The following is a 25,485-nucleotide window of genomic DNA, read 5'->3' as shown; positions in this document are numbered from 1 at the left end:
AATATTTTATCCGTGAGCTAAATAACTGTTTCTGCAAACAACTGAAATAATTAAAATGAATTGACTAGGGTTCATTGATAAATATCTAATGGCATCTTCCACATTCAATACTGACATTAATAGAAAGTGGTCAGCTGCTAGATTTGGGTGTTAAAACGAAATAGTTGATGTAGAATATTGATCGCGTTGCATCTCTCTCTTCTGCCCATCACCTCAAACTGCTGATGTCAGATGGCTGCCCCTCTCTGAGCCTGGTTCTGATCGAGTTTTTTTTCCTATTTAAAACGGAGCTTTTCCTTTCCACTGTCACCAAATGGTTCCTCAAAAGTAGTTGTTTGGTTCTTGGGGTTTTCTCTGTATTATTGTAGGGTCTCTACCTTACAGTATAAAGTGCCTTCTTGTGATTTGGCACTGTGTAAATAAAACTGAATTGAACTGAAAGTGTATTAATGATTGCTAAAAAATCTTCTTTCAGGCATGGGTGTACTTCTTGAGAAGCAGTGCAAATATTGTATTTGCACTGCTCTCTGAGTAACTTCTAACTTCTTTCAGTCTAAAAATGCGTTTATAACTAAAGCAACCATTCAGCGATTTATACCTGATTCGGTGTACCTTTTCACTGTCATCCACACTGTTTTCTAATCTGTTTCTAGCATGAGCTAATCCCTCGGCCTTTGACCTTTCAGTCAGTTCTGTTTGCTCACCGCTTGTTTGGTCTGCGGCGTTGTGCCTCTGCACCCACGACAACAAACACCCACGGATGCATTCACCCCTTTCACTCGACTACACACTGCTGCAGGTTGTCACGGCAACTGCATCACCGGCTGGTGAGTCACCTGAATGTTGCCATGGGAACTGTCTTGCTAGTGACACCCCCCTCCCCACCACTCCTGAGCAGAGGAGCAGCGAGAGGCTACTGTAGAGCCTTGTTTTCTGTGTGTTTGTCCCGTGCTCGACTGTTGGATCTTGCTCATCATCGACTGTTTGAGAGTTGAGAGTTGAACTGTCAGCACACACTCTAGATTGTGCACGTGTGCGTGCATGTGATAGGTTAGTTGTTTTATGTCAAAGTGTTTTTGGGTGGAGAATTGCTCCACTGACGTAAAGGAATAGTGTGGGTGTTATATTTGTTCTCATCTCTCTGAGTGCTGTTACCTGGCCAAATGAGAGGGAAAGAGAGCCACACATACAGAGATTGGGAATAAGACTGAGATGTGAGGCAGAGCTGACTACATATCTATGGTATAGGTAAGCATGACAAGAAGGACATATTCACCTATAACATTGAGATAGTTTACATATAACATAGATAACTCCTTCCAGGTATCAGATAATGTGTTAATCCAGATAGACCAAAGGTAAGAAAGACTCTGAGATGGACCATGGACAGGTTATACATTCAGTAGAGGAAGTCAAAGGTTGACTCAGGCTGAGCCATCTCCATGAAAATGACACAGCAGGAGGGAAAATCCTGGATTCCTGCTCTGAGTCCAGTCACATGTCAGCCTAATTGGACATGGGTGTGAGTCAGTCTCCCTTTATCTGCCTCTGAGAGGAAGGATGTGGTGATCAAGGAACATGAGGAGGAAAGGGCTGAGATGAGAGGAAAAGGAAGAGCAGAGTGGGACTTGGTGCAATACACTGCAAAAAATTTGGTTTGTTCTTTGGTGTTATCATATTTAAGTTACTGTGTGGAGGTTTTGGGAAAATACTTAGAAAAGTTCATTACAACCACTGTATTTATTGCAAAAAAGAGCTTTAACAACAACAATAACCACCAATGCATAAGTTAAGGAACAATGTGTTGTGATTTCTAGAGGGATAGACAGGGGTTAGAGTTAAAGGGCTGCATTAAATTTAAAGATATAGTTTTTTGGACAACCAGAAGTTTTTCTATACCATATGTGGTGTAGGATTGTGGAATAGTTTAACTCTGGAATTAAATCAATGTCCAAACATAACATTATAAAGAAATAATTTCCACAAGGTACAGGGATTTAGAAGGATGCCAGTCACTGGATGAAATATAAGTTCTATATAGATGGTTTATAAAGGTATTATAAGATAATTATTCATTTTTTTTAAAAAGCCACATCTTATTTTAAATACTGTTTTATTATCAAAAAAGCATTTATTTGCTGATATGTTTTAATAAAATTGTAATGAGCCTTTTAATGTTGCCAGCAACATTAACAGGTTAGGCCTGTTTTCTGACCACAGTAACAACGGCAGAAGAGACAATTTTTTAACAGCACTATAAAAAGTTCTGGTTCTAGATTTGTTAAACTGGGGACATGAAATGAACGCTACTGCCTCAACATAAAATCTCCACACAGACGGATCAGATGTTACATGTGCATTTACAGTTTGTGAAATTGTGTCACAGTCAAAAATGGTGCATAATTACTAGCCTATATTGTACATCTGAAATTTTTTTAAAGTTAACATCATCAGCGCCTGTAGTGGAAAGCAGGTATCTGAAAATAGGAGTATTTCATAAACTCATATTTAGAAAATGACAAAGAACTTATTGCATTTTTTTTTTTTATATTTAAGTATTACCAGAAACTCGATCTTTCTAAAAAGGTTCATTTGGATTTGGTTTATGGTGTCATACATACCTGGGGAATATTACACTCCTGAATGTCCATATTCATAGTGTCAGAGTACCAGATATTCATCCTAAAAAAATTGGAGGGTCTAGCTGGATATTTTTTGTAGTGTAAACCCTGCCTGATAGCCACCTGTCTTGTTATTGCTGGTTAGTGGTCTGCAGGTGTGGGCTGCTGCAGTCTCACAGTTGAGGAGGGGAAGATGCTACAATACACTCAGAAGCTTCAAAGAATCAGGGCGGTTTTATCAAAATTCATCTGCTGACTGTCACTCAGCCTAGCCGCTACAGAAACACCAGGGGCCTGTTGTCACTGAGAATGCCATCCCAAACAATTTCCTGCATTTCATGTCTTGGCTTCTTGAATTCCTCACCAACCTTTCATCTCTTTTTATTTTACTTTTAACTTTATTTTTTTCTGTCTCCTAAAGCACTTGTCAAGAGATTCTCCACAGAGTGTTAGAGGCGCAGTCCTCCTTCTGATGCTGTGGTATTCATGGGAACGCGGTGTCCCTTTGCACAATATGCCCTCTGATATGAAAACTGTCACTTTTGACAATGAAGAGGCTGAATTATTTTCTTTATAATGCAAAGTACATGGAGTATATAGTTGCGCACTTAATCCTTTTATTCTTTGAGTCCTAAGGCAAGTCATTTTTTATTTTATGTCAGGATTATATTTATTCCTTTCTGATAGAATTTCCTTTGTTTTGAACGAGAGAATACATTTCTGCTGCACTGTTTGCCTGCAGATAGATTTAATGTACATTTGTCAGATTCGTTTTATTCATTTTTACATGTATACAGATTCAGATAGAAATACAACTGCTTGCCAAGTGTAAATTAAAACACTCATGCAGAGAGTGGAATGTAACAAGCTAGTAGGAGAGGCAGAAACATATCTGGTGTCACTTTCAACCATCAGATGTCTCAGTTTTCTTTTGTGCAGTTTCTCAACCTTAAATTATTCTTTTTTTTGTTTAGTTTTTGCTCTGCTACTAAGAAGCACATTTATTAAGTTACTCAGTATTTGTAACTGTGACATTTAACCAGTTAAACAGTTCTGCAGTACTGGTAATCAGTTTAACAATCAGTAGATTTGAACTCCAGGAATGCTGCTGTAACAGCCCGATTGCAGAAACGCACAGGAGCACTGCAGGTAAAGTGCGATCCTGCAGATAGGAAAACAGGCAGCAGAGTGGTGAGGAGGGACCTGCGAGCGAAGCTTCCCAGCTTCCAGTCACGTATGGAGCAGACAGAAAGTACAGATTGTTGCCAAGCAGTAAGAGCAAAAGTGCTTCTTTTCTGCTATTGACTGACTTCTCCTAAGATACAGTAAATACACACTTGGTGTTTGTACCTATGTATGTGCTTGTGTATGTGTATAATACTTCACAGTCCTATATTTATATACAGGATCTCTGTAAACTTTCCAATGACAAAATCAGCCAATAAACATGCAGGATGGGTATCTTGAATTTCTTTGAATTTTTCTTTGGTTTGTCACCTCTTGGAGAAATTTGTAATACATAATTGTAATTATGAAATACGTTCATTTGACCAATTTTAACCTGGATCCTCAACTGCTTTCTATTGAAGCATGTTTGTGCAACTGAAAAAATTGTTTTCCATTCACAAGTTAAAATTTTGGGATATGATTGGAAAATTCTGAATTAGATGTCTGAAAATTTCAACATTTTAAGTCAAACTTCTAAGAAAATAACTCCAAACTGGAGATGAACCTTTTTGAGTTATTAAGTTTTGAGATAACTCAAAATTCTGACTTATGTGTGGCAAATCTTAAAACACAATACGTTTAGAATGAGGCGACACAGGAATCATCATAGCTTTGACCTCAGAGGTCAACGTTTCGGAAAATCATCTCGGATTTTTTTAATTTATACTATCCGGTCTGGATGTGATGAATCCGGTGTTTATTAAGGCTGTTGTATTTTTAACATGTTTTAATGCTTTGTATCTTGTTCTATTTAATCTCAACAAGCCTCTCTCAGTTTTTATTGCCGCTAGCCCGTGCATCAGTATATGAATGACTAACCTCGTATTGTGGATGGATTATCTATGTTGTTCTCCTGACTGAAGTTTGGTCCGTTTACAGCATCCTGCCATGCAGTTGCATTTGTCCCTAATCGTCTGGAATCCTCGTGTCAACTTTTATCGAGTGGAAAAAAGTTAGCGTTCGTCCTCCAGCTTCACTGTGTTTTTGCTAACATAGCTGTGCTGCTAGCGATCACGTAGCACATCATTATATACCAGCTAGCCTAGTTTGACCATATTCTGATTTCCAAAAAAGAGGACACTTAGCTCAGTCACAAAGAACTTGCTTAAAGAAACATATTTAACATATTTAAATGATGCCTACTCTGTGCGGTTAATTAATTGTGAAATAAAATATGTCATATAGGCTTTTACAAGTCAACAAGTGCAAAAAATAACTTAAAAACCTCTGGAATTAAATAATGCTCATCTGCATAAGAAAAATTACCAGTACTAGGTCGGTATGAGGGCTGGACAAAAAATTGACCAGGGCATTTTGACTAGAGACCGGCCCACCAGGTATTATAGGGAAAGCCATAAAGCCTTTGAATTAAAATTTCTCAGTCAGAACATGGTATATCATGTTTATGTGGAAACTAACGTGCTAACTTCCTGCTGGCTTCTAACTCAATTAAACTTTATAAATCCTGTTTTCATGGATGCCTGGATGTTAAACTTAATTATTAAATGGTAAATGGCCTGTATTTGTATAGCGCTTTTACTAGTCCCCCCTAGGGACCCCAAAGCGCTTTACACACCCAGTCATCTACACATTCACACACTGGTGGAGGCAAGCTACAGTTGTAGCCACAGCTGCCCTGGGGCGCACTGACAGAGGCGAGGCTGCCATATCGCGCCATCGGCCCTTCTGGCCAACACCAGTAGGCGGTAGGTGAAGTGTCTTGCCCAAGGACACAATGACCGAGACTGTCCGAGCCGGGACTTGAACCGGCAACCTTCCAATTACAAGGCGAACTCCCAACTCTTGAGCCACGATCGCCCCTGGTAAAGCAGCCACACCGATAATTTTATTACAGATGAAAGAATTTAGACAGTTTTTCAACTCTCAGCGATGCTGAGCGATGAACCTCGTTGCCTGAAGCTGTTTGATCCACAAGCTTTTGTCTAACAACAGATGTGTAAGCAGGTTGAGTGAGAACTTTTTACCCATACTGTATATCTGCTGCTTTGTATGGAGGTGTATGTCAATGTTAAGTTACATCATATTTCATTTCAAATTTCAGGACACAGAAAGTCACACGAATTCTGATTTGAGGGTTCACACTGAGGTCATGTGAAAGTGGCCTGAGGCAGATTGAAAAGATTAGATTCCTGGCTGCTCTGAGTCACATATGAGGAGGAAAAACTAAACAAAGCTCAGATTTTGGTCCTTTTTATCCCGCAGTGTGAGCGCAGCCTCAATCTGAACTTGCTCACAGTCTCATCTGGATGGTTAATATATAAAGATTGCTACTTCATAACAGTGTTGATTTTCATGATTTTCCCCTTATGTTACAGAAAGAGGCAGTTTTAATGATGGTCTTGTCACAGCCATGCTTCATTTTTAAATGAGTTCACATTAGCCAGTCACAGGCATGCACACCGCAGCCCTGCTACCTGACAGGTTAATGAATGAAGTACTCGGTCTTTTAGTTTCTTATTCCACCTCCCATATTAACTTTCACCCTCACTGCTCTCTGGTGGATAAAGCTGTGATGTTGCTGCGTCTCACCCCATTTATCGCACTTTGGTTGGCACTGGAGGCTTAGAGTGGCTAATGGCACCATGTACTTGCCCAGGGCTTCGCCATTAAAAGGGTCGAGGCCCATTGACTTGTTGAAAGAAAGGCAATAACGTGTCTTCCTCTTTGACACCCAGAGGAAATTGCTGTTGATATGGTCATACACTTTTTTTTTTTAAGTTTCTGGTCTTAGCTTTACATTCAAGCCTTGAGTTTTCTGTTGACTTACTTAGATTTGGTTGTTTCTGTCATATAGTTCTGTTTGCGCTCTATTGTAGGAGTAAAGAAGACTCTGTGGCTTTTCCATACTTTCAAGATCAACAGTGAGTTAAGATCTTTAAATACTTTCTGACTTCCCTATTGTGGAGGCTTATCTTACAATATAATCTTTAAAACATATAATTATTTTCTAAATGTTGTAGGTATTCTAGTCAAAAATATTACTAAAAAGTTTCGATTTGGGATTTTCTTCAATATTTATGCAGACATTATGTTTATATGGGGCTCACAGAAGACTCATTTCACGCCCTCAAATGGTGATTCCAGTAGTGAATCAAACCTTATCAACTTCCTGCTGGAGAAACTACTCAGCATGATGGACAATCTGCCCTATGCCGTGCATGCCTCCCTGATTGGTCACCGTAGCACTCATAGCAAAAGTCTCATTGGCCCAAGGTGTAGGAATGAGCGGTAGAGGAGATCCTTTTTACTACTGAGCTATAGTATTAGATGGTGTAACTTGATATTTTAAAAATCTACACATGCACATCAACATTTTATCATATTATACTCTTACTCCATCCCATCTGTTCATTACCAGATGGAAGGATTATTATTACTACACCATCACATGCAATTTATTTTATACTGCATTTGTTAATAGCATTAATCTAATTAAAATTTTAAGCCAAATTTCTCATAGGTAAGATACTGTACATATTGGTATTTTATTCATGTGCATATTTATTCCTCTAATTTTTCTTGTTTTATAGTAGCTGTACTTTATAATGTTGTTTTTAAATGTATTACCCTGGTTTGTATCGGAAACATTTACGAAATGTTTGGAATATAATAACTTACAGACATTATAGTTTGCATCCAAACATGAGGTCACATTTGGCGTCTGATCTCACTTTTACATTTCAACAATTTTTTTAAGTTGATCCCCAAATAATGTTTGTTTAATCAAATATCTGATGTGCTACCAATATATGATTTATACTGCACAACAAACTTCTTAAAGTACATTTAAAAAGAAAGAAGACAAAATGAATATATAGAAAATATAATACTGTTTCCATAAAGCTAAATATTGCCCAGAGAGTGAGCTGCCTTGATAGAGGTTTGCATGCTGAGTGCTCTTTGTTTTTGCTGTTTTTGCTATCTGACTCTGTACACCTTATTGCTTCTGCTCCTGTTTCTATTTTTATTGCACCGAGCATATAAAAGGCACAAGAATTTCCTTTGGGATTAATAAAGTTCTTATCTCTTTTATTAATTTTTGTATCAGTATAGTCAGTATGTAAATAAATAAATAAATAAATAAATAACCTGAGCAGCAACTGTACTTTGTCTGAAATGCAACAGAAGATCAGCTGATGTCTGTTTATAGTAGAACTCACAAATTCAGCATGAACACAATTTCCACCCAAGGTGGGAACAATGGCAACTTCTGTACAAAAGGGCTATTCACAAAATATAAATACACTGAATGACTAAAGATACAGACCAAAAATAGTACTGAATTGGCCTCGATTTAATGAGGATCTTAAAGATTATTACTCTCAATTCCCTGTGTGGATTTAAAGTTATCCTAAGCTGAAACCCCAAACCATAGGGATTGGCTAAAGCGTCTTTGCTGTAGTGCATGGGTAAATAAAACTTTCAAACTTCCTCTTTTTTTCGATTCCAACTGTAGTGTTAAAAAAACACAGAAGCTCAGCTGTAAGTTGACACTGACTTGCAAGGTTGCATGCACACACATACACTATACATATGAAATACCCCCAGAGTGGCAGAGAGGCAGAACTGACAGCCCAAAGAACGTGTCTAAAATTGACAGTTTTTGTCTTGTTAGATGACCAGGAAGTGGACAGCTGATTGAACGCTTGCGCACACCGAGCATTCACTTAGACACACGGGTCCTCTACAGGGTGCTGTAAAGAGCAGGGCAGCTGGTCTTGGATCTACACAGAGTTATATTTGAATATATCCAGGCTCTATTATAAGACACAGAAACTGTACAATGAAACATTTCGGTGCTTCCCAGTATCAAGGATGTGAACAGGTACAACATCCATCAGAGATTACATTTCGACACCCATATGCATGTGCACTTTTGTATGCACACTAACATACAAACATGTATTCTCTTTGGCAAGGACAGCTAAGAGTGTTTCCCAGGAGTGAGCCCAAGGCACATGTAAAGGAAGCAGAGTCAGAAACGGACACATTCACACACACATCTTACATCCATCATCAAAAACAGTGTTGACAGGCTTATTCAATAGGACAAAACCTCAATCCCTATCTATATATAACCCTCCTTCCTTTTTTCTCTCTCTCCCATTTTTTTTCACTCTTTATTTTATCTATTTACGCCTACATTTAAACATTGATTCAGCTCCAGGCAGTTCTTTTATGGTGCATGCGCGTGTGTATGTGTGCATGCGCATGCTCGTGTGTGTTTGCAAACATGTTTGATAGATGTGAGAGCATGCTGTGAAGCTGTGTCACTTTCCCCCTGCAGGACAGATGTGCCTGCGTGATTGTGTGGCTTCACGTCTGCAGCCAGACTGTTGAAAAATCAAAATCAAAATAGGATGGAAGATGGTAGCAATTTCTAAACCAGGATCAGACATTTTTGGTTTTAAAGCTGCTTCACAATAAAACTGGTAACTTCAGGTTGCTGGAGTATACAGAAAATCTTCCATGAAAAGAAATACAGTTCTTTTATTTATTTATTTAGTATTTAAGGACTTCAGGGAGTTTTAGCTGCGTCTGGAAATGGTCTCTTATGAGGTTTACATCTTTGCAAATCGTGTTTCTCTCTGTTGCTCGATTATTGTTCCTGCTAGCATTTTCTCAGTGTTTATGATTTCTTCTCTAATGAGCCTCATTCTTTTGTGTTACTGTGAAAATTGGTCCTACTTGCTGTTTTTCTGGATTTTTGTTAAAATGCTGTTTGGTAGATTTTTGAAAAATCTTAAGTTGTTAGATGTCAATAAAGAATATGCAATTATTTCCACAAGAGGCAAATTTACCTCTGTACACCATCACAGTAGATTTTAAACCAAACAAGAAACAGTGCTTCATTTTTAGGAGCTTAAAATAAATTGGACGAATGACTGATAAGCAGTTGTGTGGCAAGGTGAGGCCTGCTCTATAATTGTACGACAGACTGAACTGATTGAAGATCCGAAGTTGGGTCCAAGTGTATTTGCTTTTGGCAGCTTTTTACTGGATACAAGGCCCAGAGAGATGTTGATAAGAGTGAGAGGCCATCATTTTCAATCAGAGAGATGCCAAAGCTTTAGAAGTGGCGCAACCCACAGCGTGGATATAATGCAGTGTGGTAGATCTTATGTTAAAGCGTGAGCTCGTATTACTGTCAGTGGAACTGGCTTACTAGTATTTACTGATGATCTGACTGCTGATAGAAGTACCGGTAGCTGGATGAAATGTCAGATTTAGCCAAATGGATAATGACCTAAAGTGTACTGAAAAAGGATCCCAAGAGTTTCTCAGAACATATAAGAAATTATATATTCTTTCTGTGTGGTTGTTAAATGTTGACTTAAAAACAGATGGCAACAGTGTTTGTCTGCTAAGACCAGCTACACTGAATGAATGGCTTCATCTCAAACTTATAATCCAGGGCAGAAGCTTCATTTGATACAGCAGACCCCGTATCTGCTGTATTTTATTTCTTCTCTATTTGGCTCATTTTATTTTTGGGCTGATTTCAACCTTTTAGACTGAATATTGTTCCACCAGGAATGTCTTCAGGGATCTAATGCATCTGCTGCTATCCTTTTTTTTCCTCTCAAAAGTTACCATGTTCTTTTTAATTATTAAGAAATTCTGTCATAATAAGTAACAAAAAATGTAGAGTTTACTTTCAATTACAGTAAAAAGAAAATCTGAATACAACTTTATTTTTATCCTTTTCAGTTTGTTCACAAATAATTTGGTACCTCTTCTTGCTTTTTTTTTCCACATGAAGATTAGAATTCCTCCTCTGCAGGCTGACATCCTGGTAAATGTAAAGTAAAGGCATTTGTCGCTCATTAAATTACAGGACGCTGTATGTGTCATTATGCAAAACATCAGCAGCAGCCCCACATTTCTCCCTTTTTTATACATTTGTTCTTTTTGAATAGGTGAAGATGATTTGTGGGAGTTGTGAAAAATCACACCATCAACGACATCCAAGTTGAAACAACAACAGGGAGCACTGCTTTTATTTCAGTTTCCATTTGAAATGAGCTAAGTGGACCTGCCACATAATTAAAAGTTATGCGATTATCTTGTAAGAATGCAGTGTTCTGCTGGGACACCGTGCGTCTGGGCATTCATATCAAAGTTACCCACCTTAACATTGTTGCAGCCCAAGCAGATGGCAGCACTCTCCCTACATAGGAGCAAAAATAATCAATCTGCAGAACTAATTAATTCATCCAATCCAGGATGCACAGGAACAAGCCTGAAACACTACCAGAGGTCCAATGCCAGATGCCACAGGACACCACCACAGAGCTGCTGGCCCATTTTAGAACATGTTAGAGCTCTATTGGTGGCACAAGGGGGGGTAGGGGGTTCGTACATACATGTAGTAGGCACGTGGTTTTAATGTTGTCGCTTTAGTTAAGAAACAATCCCTAGAAATCAGATGAAATATATAATTCTGTTCTTAGTGCTGTTGTGTCAGTGTGTACATGTATGCACACTTGTGAGGTAATAGTCCCGACTGGGTCTCACACCTTAATTGGATGATATTCTGGCATCTGATCGAGTCCGTGTAGGCAGGTGGTAACTGACAGAAAACATCTAGCGAGTGTGTGTGTGTGTGTGTGTGTCTGATGACAATATTGCGAGAAAGCTGTGTTAGTCTGGGTATTGTGTCTCTTCCAGTTGATTAAGACAAATGCTTTCTCCCACTGAAAGTTAATTCAGTCGACTTCAGCACTTTTCTCTTCTTCCTTCCTTTCTGGTCTTTTTCTTTTCCTTTTTCCTCCCCTCTTCTCTGCTAAAGGATCATGCACTGGGGAAATTAGCTCAGATACTCTGTAATCAACTGCACACACTGAGTGTGTGTATAGAAAACTGAGATAGACATCAAACTGCTCTGGACAGCAGTCACGTTTTCCTGCTGTGGTTGTTGCTGAAGCTTGTAAAATTACAAAATGGCACTCACCTCTCTTTGGTTCTCTTCAGTGATAAAACAACTGTAACTACCAGGTCACTGTTAGGCGGAAGTACTGTACATAATATGACACATTAGCCATTTTGCTGAATTCTCATGTGTTTAGCGGGAACTAGAAAATGCTAACACGCTATTACACCACCTATGTTTTGTTTCCTACATAAACTATTTTGCTGTCTATACTGCTTCATACTGGCAACTGATATAGTCTGAAAAGACTGGCTAAGCTCTCACCTGTTTTTTCTAAAGACTGAAAACCGAGCACTGGGGAGATGCGATAATCTAGTTTGCTTTGTTAAGAACATTTACATGCATCACCCATAACATTATGACCACTTACAAGTGAAGTGAATGACACTGATTATCTCTTCATCGTGGCACCTGTCGGTGGGCGGGACATGTTAGGGCACAAATGAACATTTTGTCCTCCAAGTTGATGTGTTAGGAGCAGGAAGAATGGGCAAGATTCAGGATTTGGGACAGTCTGACCAGGGCCAAATTGTGATAGCTAGACGACTGGGTCAGAACTTGTGATGTGTTTCCGGTCTGCAGAGGTCGTTATCCATCTAAGTGGTCAGAGGAGGGAACAGTGGAGAACCAGCGACAGGGTCCAGGGCAGCCAAGGTTCACTGATGCAAGTGCAGCGTTAGGATTGGCGTGTGTGGTCAGATCCAACAGATGAGCTATTTTAGGTCAAATTGCCTAAAAATTTAATGCTGTTTCTGATAGAAAGCCGATAGAAAAAGCAGTGCATTGCTGTTTGTTGGTATGTGGCTGCATAGGCATAGACTAATCAGGGTGCCCGTGTAGATCACTGTCGCCAACAATGGGCACATGAGCATCAGAGTTGGATGGGAAAAGGTAGCCTGGTCTGATGATCCACGTTTTCTTTTACATCACGTGGAAGGCCGGGTGCATTGCTTACCTGGGGAATACCTGGACCCATGATCCACTATGGCAAGAAGGCAAGTCGGTGTGATACTCCGATCAAGCATCTGTGCAATGAGCTGGACAAACAATTCCAATCCACACACAACTTACAGGACTTAAAGGATTTGTTGCTAACTTCTTTGTGCCAGATACCACAGCACACCTTCAGTGGTCTAGTGGAGTCCATGCCTCAATGGATAAAGATGGTTTTGTCAGTTAAAGGTGACCCAACAATATTAGGCAGGTGCACATAATGCTATGCCTGATCGGTGTATATTGCAGTATTTTGACTGGCTGTTGTTAAATGTCTGTCCCATAATACTACATTTATTCTGTGTTATTTTGTTCCTTGACTTTAACTGTGACTGTGTTTACATGCAGAGTTTAAATCCAAACACATCTGCTTGCAAGTATCGTAGAAATGGTAATCTGGCTTTAGACTCCGCCCTCCTGTGGATGATGAAGGGGGTACAAAGGGCAAGTCTTCCCCTCTTCTTTTTACTTGTCTCTCACTCTTTCTCTCTCCCTCTAAGGTCACTTGTCCCATGTAACGGTGAGTGAGGGGGAGCATGGTAACCATGGCAACTGCTCAACAGGACCCACACCGGACTGCTCGCCCCCCTCCCCTGACACAGCCCTGAAGAGCATCGAGAGAGTCATCCGCCCACAGGTGAACACACACACAAACACAGACAAAAAGACTAACAGACACACACACACTAATGAATGCGTTGTAGAAGCACCTGATGCATTATTGAACATCAGAGCATCTACCCACAAGTAGCTTAAACACCTGCACCCACACACACACACACACACACACACACACACACACACACACACACAATGGTAAACATCTCTCTGTTTCTGTTTGTCTCTCTGTTTCGTTTCATCTACCTTCCTCTCTCTGTTTCTGTTTCTAGTAGTTTAGATTATCTAAATTTTCCATTATGTTTGTGCTTATAGGCATCATATTCTGGTAGCAAAAACTCAGACGGTCCTTTTAAACCAGGGTTGGAAAGTTTGACTGTGTTTGCTGTGTTTCTGTTCTAAATGTGATTTAACTTCCATTCTCAGTGTCTTATTTTGGTCTTATTTTAGAATATTTTCTTTAGTCACAAAACCTGCTGAAAGTCTAGCCTGTGGGGGCACGTTTTGCACCGCAGGTATAAAAACGTCAAATTTCTGTATTTGAAGAAACAACTTTGGAAGACAGGTATCTGCTGTGTCATCTGTGAACCTCCACGCTGACATAATGGGGTGCGATTGAGAGATTGTGGTCTGCTGCCTGCACCAGCTACACTCTTTTTAATAATTCAGTTGTTGATTCATGTTAACTTTCACCTTTCACCAGCATCTACATGTTGCATGCAGCTGGGTTGTGCGTTGACTGTGGTCAGAATGCGCACCAGTAGCTTGCCAGTCACTGCATTATTTAACAGATTTTTCCCACTGGCGCATTAAATTAATATGATTTTAAAATTTAGATTTTATTTAATTTGGCTCTCTCTCATTGAGGCACCAGTGTGCATGAGCTTGAACTGTATTGACAGTTTACGCTTGCGCCTCTTTGAAATTAATGTGTGTGTAAGGAGAGCCTGCATTGATCCATTTGTTAGAAATGCTAGTTGATCCCATCTCATCAGCTCCTTGTTTCACCGTTAGATTTTTGTCAATTACAGACTGCTCCATATTTGTCACATGTGTTTTTAAGGTGGTTTTTAGACATAAGCTAAAACAGTTAATTTGGTGAATGTATGTTATTCATATTTCTTCCTGTTTGACCTGAAAAGATGATTTAAAAAAAAGATGTGATGTCCCAGTTTACTTGTAAATAGACTGGTTCTTATGTAGTGCTTTTCTGTTCTACTTAAGCACCTAATGGGCTTTTTTACGACATGTATTTTTTAACCCATTCACACACAGATTTATACAAGCACTTTTTTCTTAGTCTAAGTACATTTACACACACATTCACTCTCAGGAGCACTATCACTATCTTGCCTAAGGATACTTTGGCTTGCAGACCACCAACCTTCTAATTAGTAGATGATCTGCGCTGCCTCCTGAGCCACAGCCGGTCCTGTACAGCCTGCATCTGCCACACTGTCTTCACTAACACAGGAAACTATATGATACATTGTGAAAAAAGGTCCCCCGATGAATAGGCCTATATTACTTTCTTTTCGTGCTAGGAGTTATAAAAACTCCTTTTGTGTCACTGTCTCAGTAGCTGCTGTACCTGAATCTATGCAACTTCACTGTTTATTTTTTAATGCTAATGGCACAGATGGTACAACATTGATCACCTGGTGATTATATTGGAAAAATAATGATGAAGATTGCCGAAACACAAAAAGCAGTCATTGCTAAACACAACGATCCTGCCCTTAACCCAGCACAACTCCCCATCTAGACAGATTCGTTTTCGTCGTTGTAGCGAATCATTTGTTCACTATAATAAAGGTCTAATGAGATCTAGATGAAAAAGTCAAACCCAGACAGACAGAAGTTGAAGTTCATCGTCTACTGCTTAAGAAACAGAGTCATTTATGGATATTTGTATGAAATTAAATTTTAAAAAATGCTTCATTAGGGTTATTTCAGTGAAGGAACCTCCTGTGAGCCAACTGAAGTGTGAAAGGAATGTGTATTAAATGTGTATCAGCATCATTATATCACAGATAGATGCTTTGCCTGTATTACAAAGCTTTCAAAACTTCACTTTCTGTGTACACCAGCAGCAGAATTGATTAATAATAATATGCCTCTGATCTTGAATAACTTCAAATCAACACTCGGCGATTCAAACGCAACATCAAATTAAGTTCATTAGAGACTTGGGATTAATTTATTCCTCGCTTTTTCGGTCACTGGGAAGATAGTATCAGACACCCGAGCGCAGCGCGTGCGTTTCGCACCTTGATAATTAAAGGCAGTTGTTTCTCAGTGAGCAGATGATGTGTGACATAACACTGAAAAAAATATTGAACTCATCTGCTTGTTTAGTGTAGTGTAGTAACTATCATGTCAGTGTTTTTCAAGATTTTCATTCTTGTTGAAGATTAAGACATGGCGTGAGATAAGTAGACCTTCTGACTCTCTGAATGGCCTTTACTCACCACAGCATCTTCTCTTGTTGCCTTGTTTTCTTCACCCACCCCCACCCATTATCATGGGTCTATCTTTGGCATGTTAACTAATGTGCGTAGAGGGATCACATGCGGCGCCCAGCGGGCCTCCTCTCGGCTTGAAGCGCACATAATCAAGGAGCACCAGAGTTCAATTTTATAGTGCTTAATTAATTCTCTAGAATTCATTTCATTTGATTTTAGTGCTCCCGCTGGCTATTTCAGCAGTACACACAAGCAAGCAAAAAGTTAGTGAACCCTCTGGAATTACCGTGATTTCTGCAATGATTACTCATATTATGTGGTCTAATCGTCATTTGACTTGTGAGGTTAAAACAACCAAACACTGGTGCTTTTCATTTCTTTTCAGACTGATTAATCGCATTGTGCAGGCTGGAATAAGCAACAACATCCATTAGATGTTTCCTATGGCTAATTATGAAAACAGTAAGCATCTCAGTTAAGCTTAGGTCAGGAATCTGAATCCAAGATCTCATTTAGTTATTTTTATTTGAAAAATGCAGGTCAGTGGCTTATTGCATCTTCTTTTCTTTTCTTTTCTTTTCTTTTCTTTTCTTTTCTTTTCTTTTTCTGCACTGATATTCTCCCCTGGTACAGTTTGAAATTCAGTTTTTCTCTTAGTATTTGCAAGGCGTCCAGACCTTGAAGTAGAAAGCAGCCCAAAATCATGATGCTTCCTCCACCATGTTTCCTCAAAGCAGTGATAGTAGTTTTGTGTGATTTGCCTTTATGCTTCAAAATTTAGTTTACCTTAACTTTTTTTGTTTGTTGTTATTGAGACCAGGTGTTTCCTCTGTGGTGCTAACAGTATTCTTATTCAGCTTTTTCTTTCTTTCTAAATTGGAAACATAGATTGCAGTTTTGTTCCTACATTTGAGGGTGTTTTTTAACTTCTTGCAGGACTATACTTTGTATGTTACATATTTGCAGTAAAATTACTTCTAAGCAGAGGAGTACTGCAGCACTTGTGAATTTGCTCTCTTTGTGAAGGATTTGAGGATTAAGGAACGTGTAGGTCTTTTGTAATACGCTGTTGTGTGCATCTCTGAAATGTTTTTTTCTAAAATCCTGTGAATGTTATTGAGATATGACTCACACTGGCCATTCTTTGTCAAAAACAGCAAATTTTGTGAGTAACCACACTTTAGGCACCTTTATTTGCTGAGAAAGGCACCTCTCCAACACCTCCAGTCTCATCTCCTTAATTGCGACACCTGACTCCAAGCAGCTTTGGGGGAAACTGTAAGCACAGACAACCTTTTACTTTTTCTGACCTGCACCATCAGTGTCTACTCAGTGTGTTTGATAAAGACATGAAAACTCTGTGTTATTCGTTTGATCAGATTGTGTTTTAATAAACACTTACCGGCCACTTTATCAGGTGTTCGGCTGTTCATTATTGCAAATTAAATTCTAATCAGCCATTCAAATGGCAGCAACTCGATTCATTTAGGCAGACAGACATGGTTAAGACAACCTGCTGAAGCCCAAACTGAGCTTTAGAATGTGCAAAAAAAGTGCTTTAAGTGACTTTGAAGGATGCATGGTTATTGATGCTAGACTCATATGAGTATCTCAGAAACTGGTGATCAACTGATTTTCCCCCAAACAAGCATCTCTAGAGTTTAGAGACTGGTCCCAAAAGGAGAAAATATCCAGTGAGCGACAGTTCTCTGGGCAAAAATGCCTTATTGATGGCAGAGGTTGGAGTGCTTTGAGCTGGTAGGAAGGCAACAGTAATAAGGAAAAAACACATGAACACATCGAACCTTGAAGCAGAACAGCAGCAGAAGACCAGATCGGGTCCTGGTCCGGTCAGCTAAAAACAGGCAATTGAGGCTACAGTTGGCTTAAAAAAATGGTCACTAGAAGGTAGTAAAAATGTTGCCTGGTCTGAGTTTTGATTTCTGATGTTTTGGTGTGCAGGATGTTTTCTTTGCACACTCTTGGCCCCTGATTTAGACTTCTATGGGAAGTCTATTTCATAAGTTAAGATGCAGCCATAAATTCTTTTTAATCATAAACCAGATCATTCCACGTGAACTGACATGCACCTCCTGAGAAATGTCGCTATATGTCCGAATGACGCAGCCAACGACTGAATAACGCGGAAGGTTAAGGCATAAATTACGATATAGACTTCCTAGAGAAGTCTTAATCTGGCAAGAACCAACTCAGCATAATTGACATCATGAAGAGTTAATAAACTGAGTACTCAGTGAGAGTTACTGAAAACAAGCAGTTTATCTCACCCTGATGGTGAGATTTTCTGCCGAACTGGCAACGTAACAATTGCATAATGGTGCAAGATCAAGTGATTTGCTGCCACGGTCTGTTTTTGCAGTGTGCCATCCCCCAAGACAAAAACCTCTCCAGTTCTGTGGAGTGACTCAAAGTGTATACTTTTGTCATAGACCCCTCGCCAGTCACTGAAAAACATATGTGATCACTTTGTAAATGGGGAAGGAGATCACAAAGACTATGCTGACTGATATCCACAGGCTTAATGTTCAGACCGTTTTCATTTCTTTTTCCTTTGCTACTTTTCCAAAACTGTCAGTTGGACATGTTAGATCTCCACAAGCTCTTGATCACAGACATGGCCAGATGGGATGTGGAACACAGAGGGGATGAGAGATGTAAAAAGGACAGAGATCCATGCATCATGGGGTTATCAGTTTTAAACCCACTGGCTCAGTGTCCTACTTTGCTGTGTGCGCGTATGTGTGTGTGTGTGTGTGTGTAAATTTTAATAACTGCTACTTGCCTACGAGAGCTTCTTGGTTATTGAGAACACATGACAGAACTTGTGTTTGCGCCCACAAAGGCTGAGTTGGTATCTTTAGCTGTAGTTGTACGTGCCAAGCTGACAAATACACTCACTGGTCATTTTATTAGGTACACCTTGCTATCACCAGAACTGCCTTAATTCTTCTTGTCATGAATTCAACAAAGTGCTGGAAATATTCCTCAGCGATTGTTGGTCCATATTGACATGACTGCATCACAAAGTGTCTGCAGATTTGTCTGCTGCACATCCGTGATGTGAATCTCCTCTTCCACCACATCCCAGAGAAGCTCTGTTGTTTTGAGATGTAGGTGACTGTGGAGGACGTTTGAGTCCAGTGAACTCATTGTTATGTTCAACAAACCATTTTGGTGAGGTCATGTGAAGTGTAGCCTTAGTTTTCTGCTCTTAGCTGATGGGTTTTCTCAGAGAACTGCTGCTGACTTTTTTCTCTTTTTCAAACTATTCTTTGTAAACCACAGAGATGCTTGTGTGGGGAAATCCCAGTAGATCTGCCCTTTCTAAAAGAATGAGACCAGTTTGGCAGGAAAAACATGCTATGTTCAAAGTCCTCTTCCCCATTCTGGTGGTCTGATGGTCCGTTTTTGACCATTTGTACATTCCTAAATGCTCTAAATTGTTGCAATGGGATTGGCTGATTAGATATTTGTGTGAAACAGTTGAACGGGTATATCTATTACAGTGGCTGGTGAGTGTTTATTAAAACACAATCTCAGTAAACTAATGACATAGACTTTATCCAACACACAGAGTAAAGTTGCAGGGTAAAATGAGGCTATAATAAAATGATACCCATTACTAAAGCTCAGGCTCTAATTTTTCTTTTGCTTACCTAATGTGAATGTCTGCAATACTGGGATCTCTCTCTTACACACACACACTCACACCCACCCACACACAGAAGAATATGTGGAAATACAGTATGCATTGCACACATTCAGATCTACCTACCCTGGATCTGTCACACTTCAACACTTCCTTGATTGAGCTGATAGCTACCCTGGCCACATGAAGACAGTCAAACACACTCAGAGAGTAGATAAAGCGAGCCAACTGCTTTCTGATGCTGAAACATGGAGATAATACTTTTCCCCTTACAGAGGCTGAGAGGATGCACAGACGCACACAAAGTCCATAATAAAGGCGCCAAGTATGACACCGCTGTCACTCTGAAAACATCACCAGAGCATTCAGAAGGATGTCAGCCTGACATGTGGATGATGTGCCTGTGTGGAAACCCCATGACTTACTGTACAGTCCCACCTTTCCAAATTATTGTAGTTAAAGTGCTCTTGAACAAGGGACCTAAAGATCCTTATTGTAACTCAGTGGGGGGGAAAGGGTGTTGATTTTGGTGGTGGATAGTGGATTGTTTTGACCAGTCCGGAGCAAGTTGATATGTGTAATTTCAACATCAGTGCAGAGTAATTTTAAGATGACAGCATAATTACAGCAAACCAACAGGACCGTCACAGAAAAGACTGCCTGCCTCTGTTAGCACCAAAGACACACTTATAAACTGCCATTTCGGGACAGATCTCATTGGAAATGTGAAAAGGTTAAAAACAGTGAAAACGTGTTGTTCTTCAGGACAAATGGAGGTAAAGTTCTCAGACATTATTGTGATAGCAGATGATAAACCAACCAATCTATCCAGTAAAGAGATTGTCTTAAAGGCTTTTGTTGATTTTAGCCTCAAATTTAATCACTCTTCTAAGATGTGTAAAAGATTTAGTAGTATTATCAGCCCCACTGTGAATCAACACCTAGCTTTACAACTCCCATGCTCACATAATTGTAGGCTTTCTGCTAGCTTGTGGCTTGTAAACAAGGCAGGAAGTTTTATGCAGTGTGTTTTTTGTCTTTTTTTTTTGGTGGTGGTGGTGGTGGTCTCTCTGGTCTCACTGGTCTCTGCCAACAAAGTAGCATGACATCCATTTTTAAAGTGTTGTTTGCACGCCTAGGTATACATCTTTAATCAGCGTCATACTGAAAAAGACCATCAGGAGATCTATAATAAGATCTTGTGATGTCATTGTGTTGTCTAAGAACCACCTTGATAATGTGTGGCACCCATTTATGCCATTTATGCACATATAACACATATAAAAACATATCATTTTAATGTCACGACATTAAGACCTCATTTATATCCTAAAAAAGTTCATATCCTCATCATATGACGCCCATCACATTGCCTAGCAACCACCTACCAACAAGATAAAAGGACCCAACATATAAACAACATCTGACATGTGTATTTTTTTTCTCAGTGTGTACGTTAGATTTACATTGCTTTTGCTGATACCTCAGGTTTTACTGTAGGTATTAACTTATATTTGCAAGGATCATTTTTGTTGCTCAACAGCTTTAATAATTCCACTTCAGCCATCACACTTGAATTTCAACAAAGAAAAAGCAGCAGTTGGAACTGACAAGGAAGCTCTTTGGTGTAGTCACCGTCAGCTTTATGGAAAGGCCCATCTAAAAAGATCACTGCGCCCTCTCAGCTGAATTCTGCTGATATAACTAAAGTATTAGTTAAATTAAAGTTTATTGTTCGCTAATGAAAAACATAAAATAGCACATTGCTGGTAAGTTGTTCCAGCTCAAACTGAGGTTAATTATTCAGTTGGTGTTTCTGATGCAGTCACCAATGAGCCTGTGCAGGTCAGACTCTGCAAAATATCCTTGATGTCTCTTTGGAACTGAGGAGAGGTCATTCATCAGCTTATGCAGCTAGTCTTGATGACCCTACTTGAACTTTGCAAAACAAATGGAACTGTGCTGAGGGCACTCTGCACTCACAGTCATATATATGCAACTTTCCCAGTATGTGGTAAATTCATTTAACCGCTTTGCATCTGTAATCTAACACAGATATATCTGCATTTTCTGAGTTGGTTTCTGTGAGTGTGCTATGTGTGGAAGGTTGTAATCAAGCAGACAGGTTAATGATTTTGGTTTAAAGTAGCAAAACAGTGGTTATCGCTGTTGACTCACAGCAAGAAGGTCCTAGGTTCTAATCCACTTCCCAGCTGTCAAGTTTGCATGTTTTCTCTGTCCATGGGTGGACTTCCGCTTCCTCCCACGGTCTAAGACTGTGACATCCAAAGACTTGAAATGTATGTCAACTGATTATTGGCTGTAGGCCCAGTGTATAGGTGTATCAGTCTCATGGGATTCACTCAGCTTTAAATGGAAATTTATGTAAATTTAAAATAACAGAACATGCCGTGTATTTTAGTTTACAGTCTCTGATTTGTGGGCATAAATGTATTCCTGTTTTTTTTTTTTTTTTTTAAATAAAATGTGTAATAGCAAAGTTACTTTATCCAAATGCCCCTGTCAAAGTTGAATGCTCATCCATTATATATGCTCTGACACTGACCTTGTATTCTGTACAAAGTCAACACATGCTTGTGAATTGTTGTCACCGTTTGTGCTGGTGGGATCTAAATGCTCTCTCTATTTCTCTATATATTTATTGATTTATTTTGAACTTCTAGAATTATCACATTTTCTTGACTAAAACAAACCTCTAGAATCTTCACTCAACACCTCACAGACTGATTACGAATCGCATTGGCGTTTAGAGCTCATTCATCCTTTCACTCCCATCAGTCAGTTAGATGCTGAGGTTGTTGCTTGTGCCACTTGCCGGCTGCTGTAACAGTGTTGCTCCTGTTAGTTAATCTCACAGGAAATTTGCTCGGATTTGTCTGTAATTACAGTAAACACTTGCTTTATATTTCCATAAATACATCTAAGTGTTTGTGCCAGCTCTTCATATGGCCCACATTGTCGTGTGTTTGTGTAACAAAAGACGAGAGAAAATGGAGAGAATGGGGCCCTCGATTTATACTGTTCAGTTCATTTTTCTCAACCCTTCCTTACTCCACCTGAACATTTTCAAGTTATTGCAACAAGTAGGAGACCTTTCTGTGTTTGTGGCTAAAGAGATTTTCTTTCCCAGCCGGTGGCCCCAGAGGACAGACTTGGGTCATGCACTGCTAATAGAAGTGACTCAAGCTAATACTAAAATCTCTCAAGTGGGAGTTGCACATCTCAGCTTTTCCCTGCCGTTTTCTGCCTGTATTAAAAGGATTTGTAGCCGGGATTTGGATGCTTTCAATAAATGATGCAGTTCATACATATCATTAGTTATGAGCCAAGAGGACTGCTAGTCTCTGCTGGCCTCTGCATCACATTTAAATCATCTGTCACAATAGATTTGGTGGGAAAACAAGTTCAGTGCTTGGTAACAAACAGAAGGTAAATTACTTCCTGGATTCCTCACAATCTTAGATGATGGAACAAAATAAAAGACTGTTTCATCTGACTGAGGGATAGAGCAAATAAACACAAGGGATGGCAAGCGATAGCAGAGAATGGTGGGGAGGACACTTACAATTCTAGGAAGATTATTTTGTGTGTGTGTATCATGTTTACATATCTTTGTGGGGACCAAAAATTGGAAGTTTACTATACTTGTGGGGACAAAATGCCCATCCCCACGAATTTGAAGGCATTTTTGAGGCTCAAAAAGTGGTTTTAGTGTGAGGGTAACAATTAGGTTATGGTTAGGTTTATGCTAAGACCTAACCATAACCTTAAAAGGTTAATAGTCTGCACATAATACCTCAACTGGATACAGGTCCGGGATAAAAGAGTAGGAGAGCCAAATTCCAACAATATTTTATTCCACATGGAAATCATTGATTGGAAAATTGGACCTGCCATCACCTGAAATTTAAAACTTTCTCCATTAGCTATTAGGTTTAATTTTAAAATAGACTAAACCTTTAATCCACATTTGCCCATTTTAAAAACCACAAACAAAAATGTTTAACAACCAGGTGAGCAGTATGTTTAGCAGATAGATAAATAGATAGTATGTAGCGCATGTAATTAGTTCAAATGTTGAAAAAGATTTTATATATTAGATGTAAGTGCTCCTACGTCCACATTTATGAGTCACAGAGGAAGAAAGGAACAATCCCTTCACAAAAAGATCTTTAGCATGGTGTTACTTTTTCAGAGAACATCTACAGTATTTTAATGGAGGAACAAAAGTAGAGCAATTAACTGAATGAGCATGCGTTGTCATGCTATCTGCCATCAGCAGATTGGTCAATTGGTCGTAAACGGATGGGTATGGTTGGGAATAGTATTCGGGTAGGCTGCGTTGTTTAAACAATGCTCAGCTGAACCAAAGGTGTGTCACCCAGTGTGGTCTTCTGCTGCTGTAGCCCATCTGCTTCAAGGTTCAACATATTGAGGATTCAGAGATGCCCTTTTGCATAGTTTGGTTGTAAAGGTATGCATTTTATGTAAACCCTAGAAATAGCTTTATGGGAAATCAGCAGGAAGATCAGCAGTTTCTAAAATACTCAGACTGCCTTGTCTGGCACCAGCAATTGTGTCACCTTCAAATTGTATACGTTGCTGAAATATGTCATGCACTGAATGCAGCTTTTTAAATTCAGTACATGATTTTATTTTATTTTATTTTTTATTGATTAGCATTCAAATATCTCAGTGAAGACAGAACAAAGATCTACCACAAAGCAAGAAAGCATGAGACAAGGCTAATCTCATGCTTTCTTGCTTTGTGGCTAATCAAAAGGTATTGGCTGACATATGACATATTTCTTAAGGCAAATAATGAAAAAGAAGTTTGATCATTACAAGAAACACACAAGAAAACAGAGCCATATAGCTGAATGGGGCAAAAACAGCATGCATCAAAAGAAAGTGTACAAAATCCAGAGATGAGCAGCGGAATGCTACTTGTAAGAGTTGCAGTTAAGAGTTTGTTTTGGAATTGGGGGGGAAAAAGGAGGTTTTAGATGTTTACTCCTTTATCTTTTCTATTCTCTTGTTCTTCGCTGCCCTCTGGAAGCAGAAGCATCGTCAGCTCGGCTCTTTTGAACATTTTGCCTTCTTGTTTGTACGCTCACATCTTTCTGTGGACGTGTGTGGCAGCTGAAATAAAAGACAGACATATGCTATTTGCAATGCTCCGCATTCGGGATCATTACCTCTAAGCTAATGTTAACAGAGGACGAGCTGCTGTAGCAACTGAAAATATCAATTAAAATCTAACCATAATTAACTTTGAGTCTACTGCTCACGTTACACTTACAAAAAGCAACATATAGAGACAAATAAGCCTCATTCTTTGGTGTATTTGACATATATTATGTTTGGTTTTTTTGCATTGCTTCCCTCAGAAGCATAGTAAATATTTCTGTGGGGAGTTTCATTCATCAGAAGTGGTGATATTTCTACCTTCTAATCATGAGATCAGATTCTCATGTTATTGATTAATTACAGCACAAATGCTGGGTTGCAAAAGTGTCAATTATTAGGATTTCAACACACGTAGCTTGTTAAATGACCTTTTCCCCCCTTTGCTATGTTGTTAAAGGAAGGAAAATGGTTTCTTCTAATGTTTAGTCATGCATGGGGTGTGTGTGTGTGTGTGTGTTCCCGTGTGCCTATGCTCATTAATCCCCTTCCAATCGGGCACGACATGTTCATTAGCCCGCTGCCTGTTTGCATTGTTAACGCTAAGCCTCAGCCAGAGCTATGGCACATGTGCATGGTTTTTTTTTCTTATATGCGTTAATGAGTGTGCGTGTGCAGGCTCTTAACAAGCACAAGTCTAGAGAACAGACACATTTAATAGTTTGAAAGAAGAGGAAGACAAATGCACATAGATGAGCTGCCGATAAGTACAGTAAGGGAGGGATGCTT

The 25,485-nt window shown here is 39.3% G+C and overlaps 1 protein-coding gene across 4 annotated transcripts in view; it reads left to right on the top strand.

Moving 5' to 3' along the window:
• Positions 1-25,485, top strand: part of anks1b (ankyrin repeat and sterile alpha motif domain containing 1B) — a 264,035-nt gene that overhangs the window by 145,020 nt on the left and 93,530 nt on the right. For all 4 annotated transcript variants that reach the window (XM_040035435.1, XM_040035437.1, XM_040035438.1 and 1 more), the window contains one exon: positions 13,296-13,432. In XM_040035435.1, the coding sequence (XP_039891369.1) occupies positions 13,296-13,432 (137 nt within the window). The remainder of the gene's footprint in view (positions 1-13,295; positions 13,433-25,485) is intronic.

This window comes from Simochromis diagramma, unplaced genomic scaffold, assembly GCF_900408965.1.
Source record: "Simochromis diagramma unplaced genomic scaffold, fSimDia1.1 OVJJ01000816.1, whole genome shotgun sequence".
NCBI classification, from domain to species: Eukaryota; Metazoa; Chordata; class Actinopteri; order Cichliformes; family Cichlidae; genus Simochromis; species Simochromis diagramma.
This window is presented reverse-complemented; position numbering and strand designations above follow the sequence as displayed.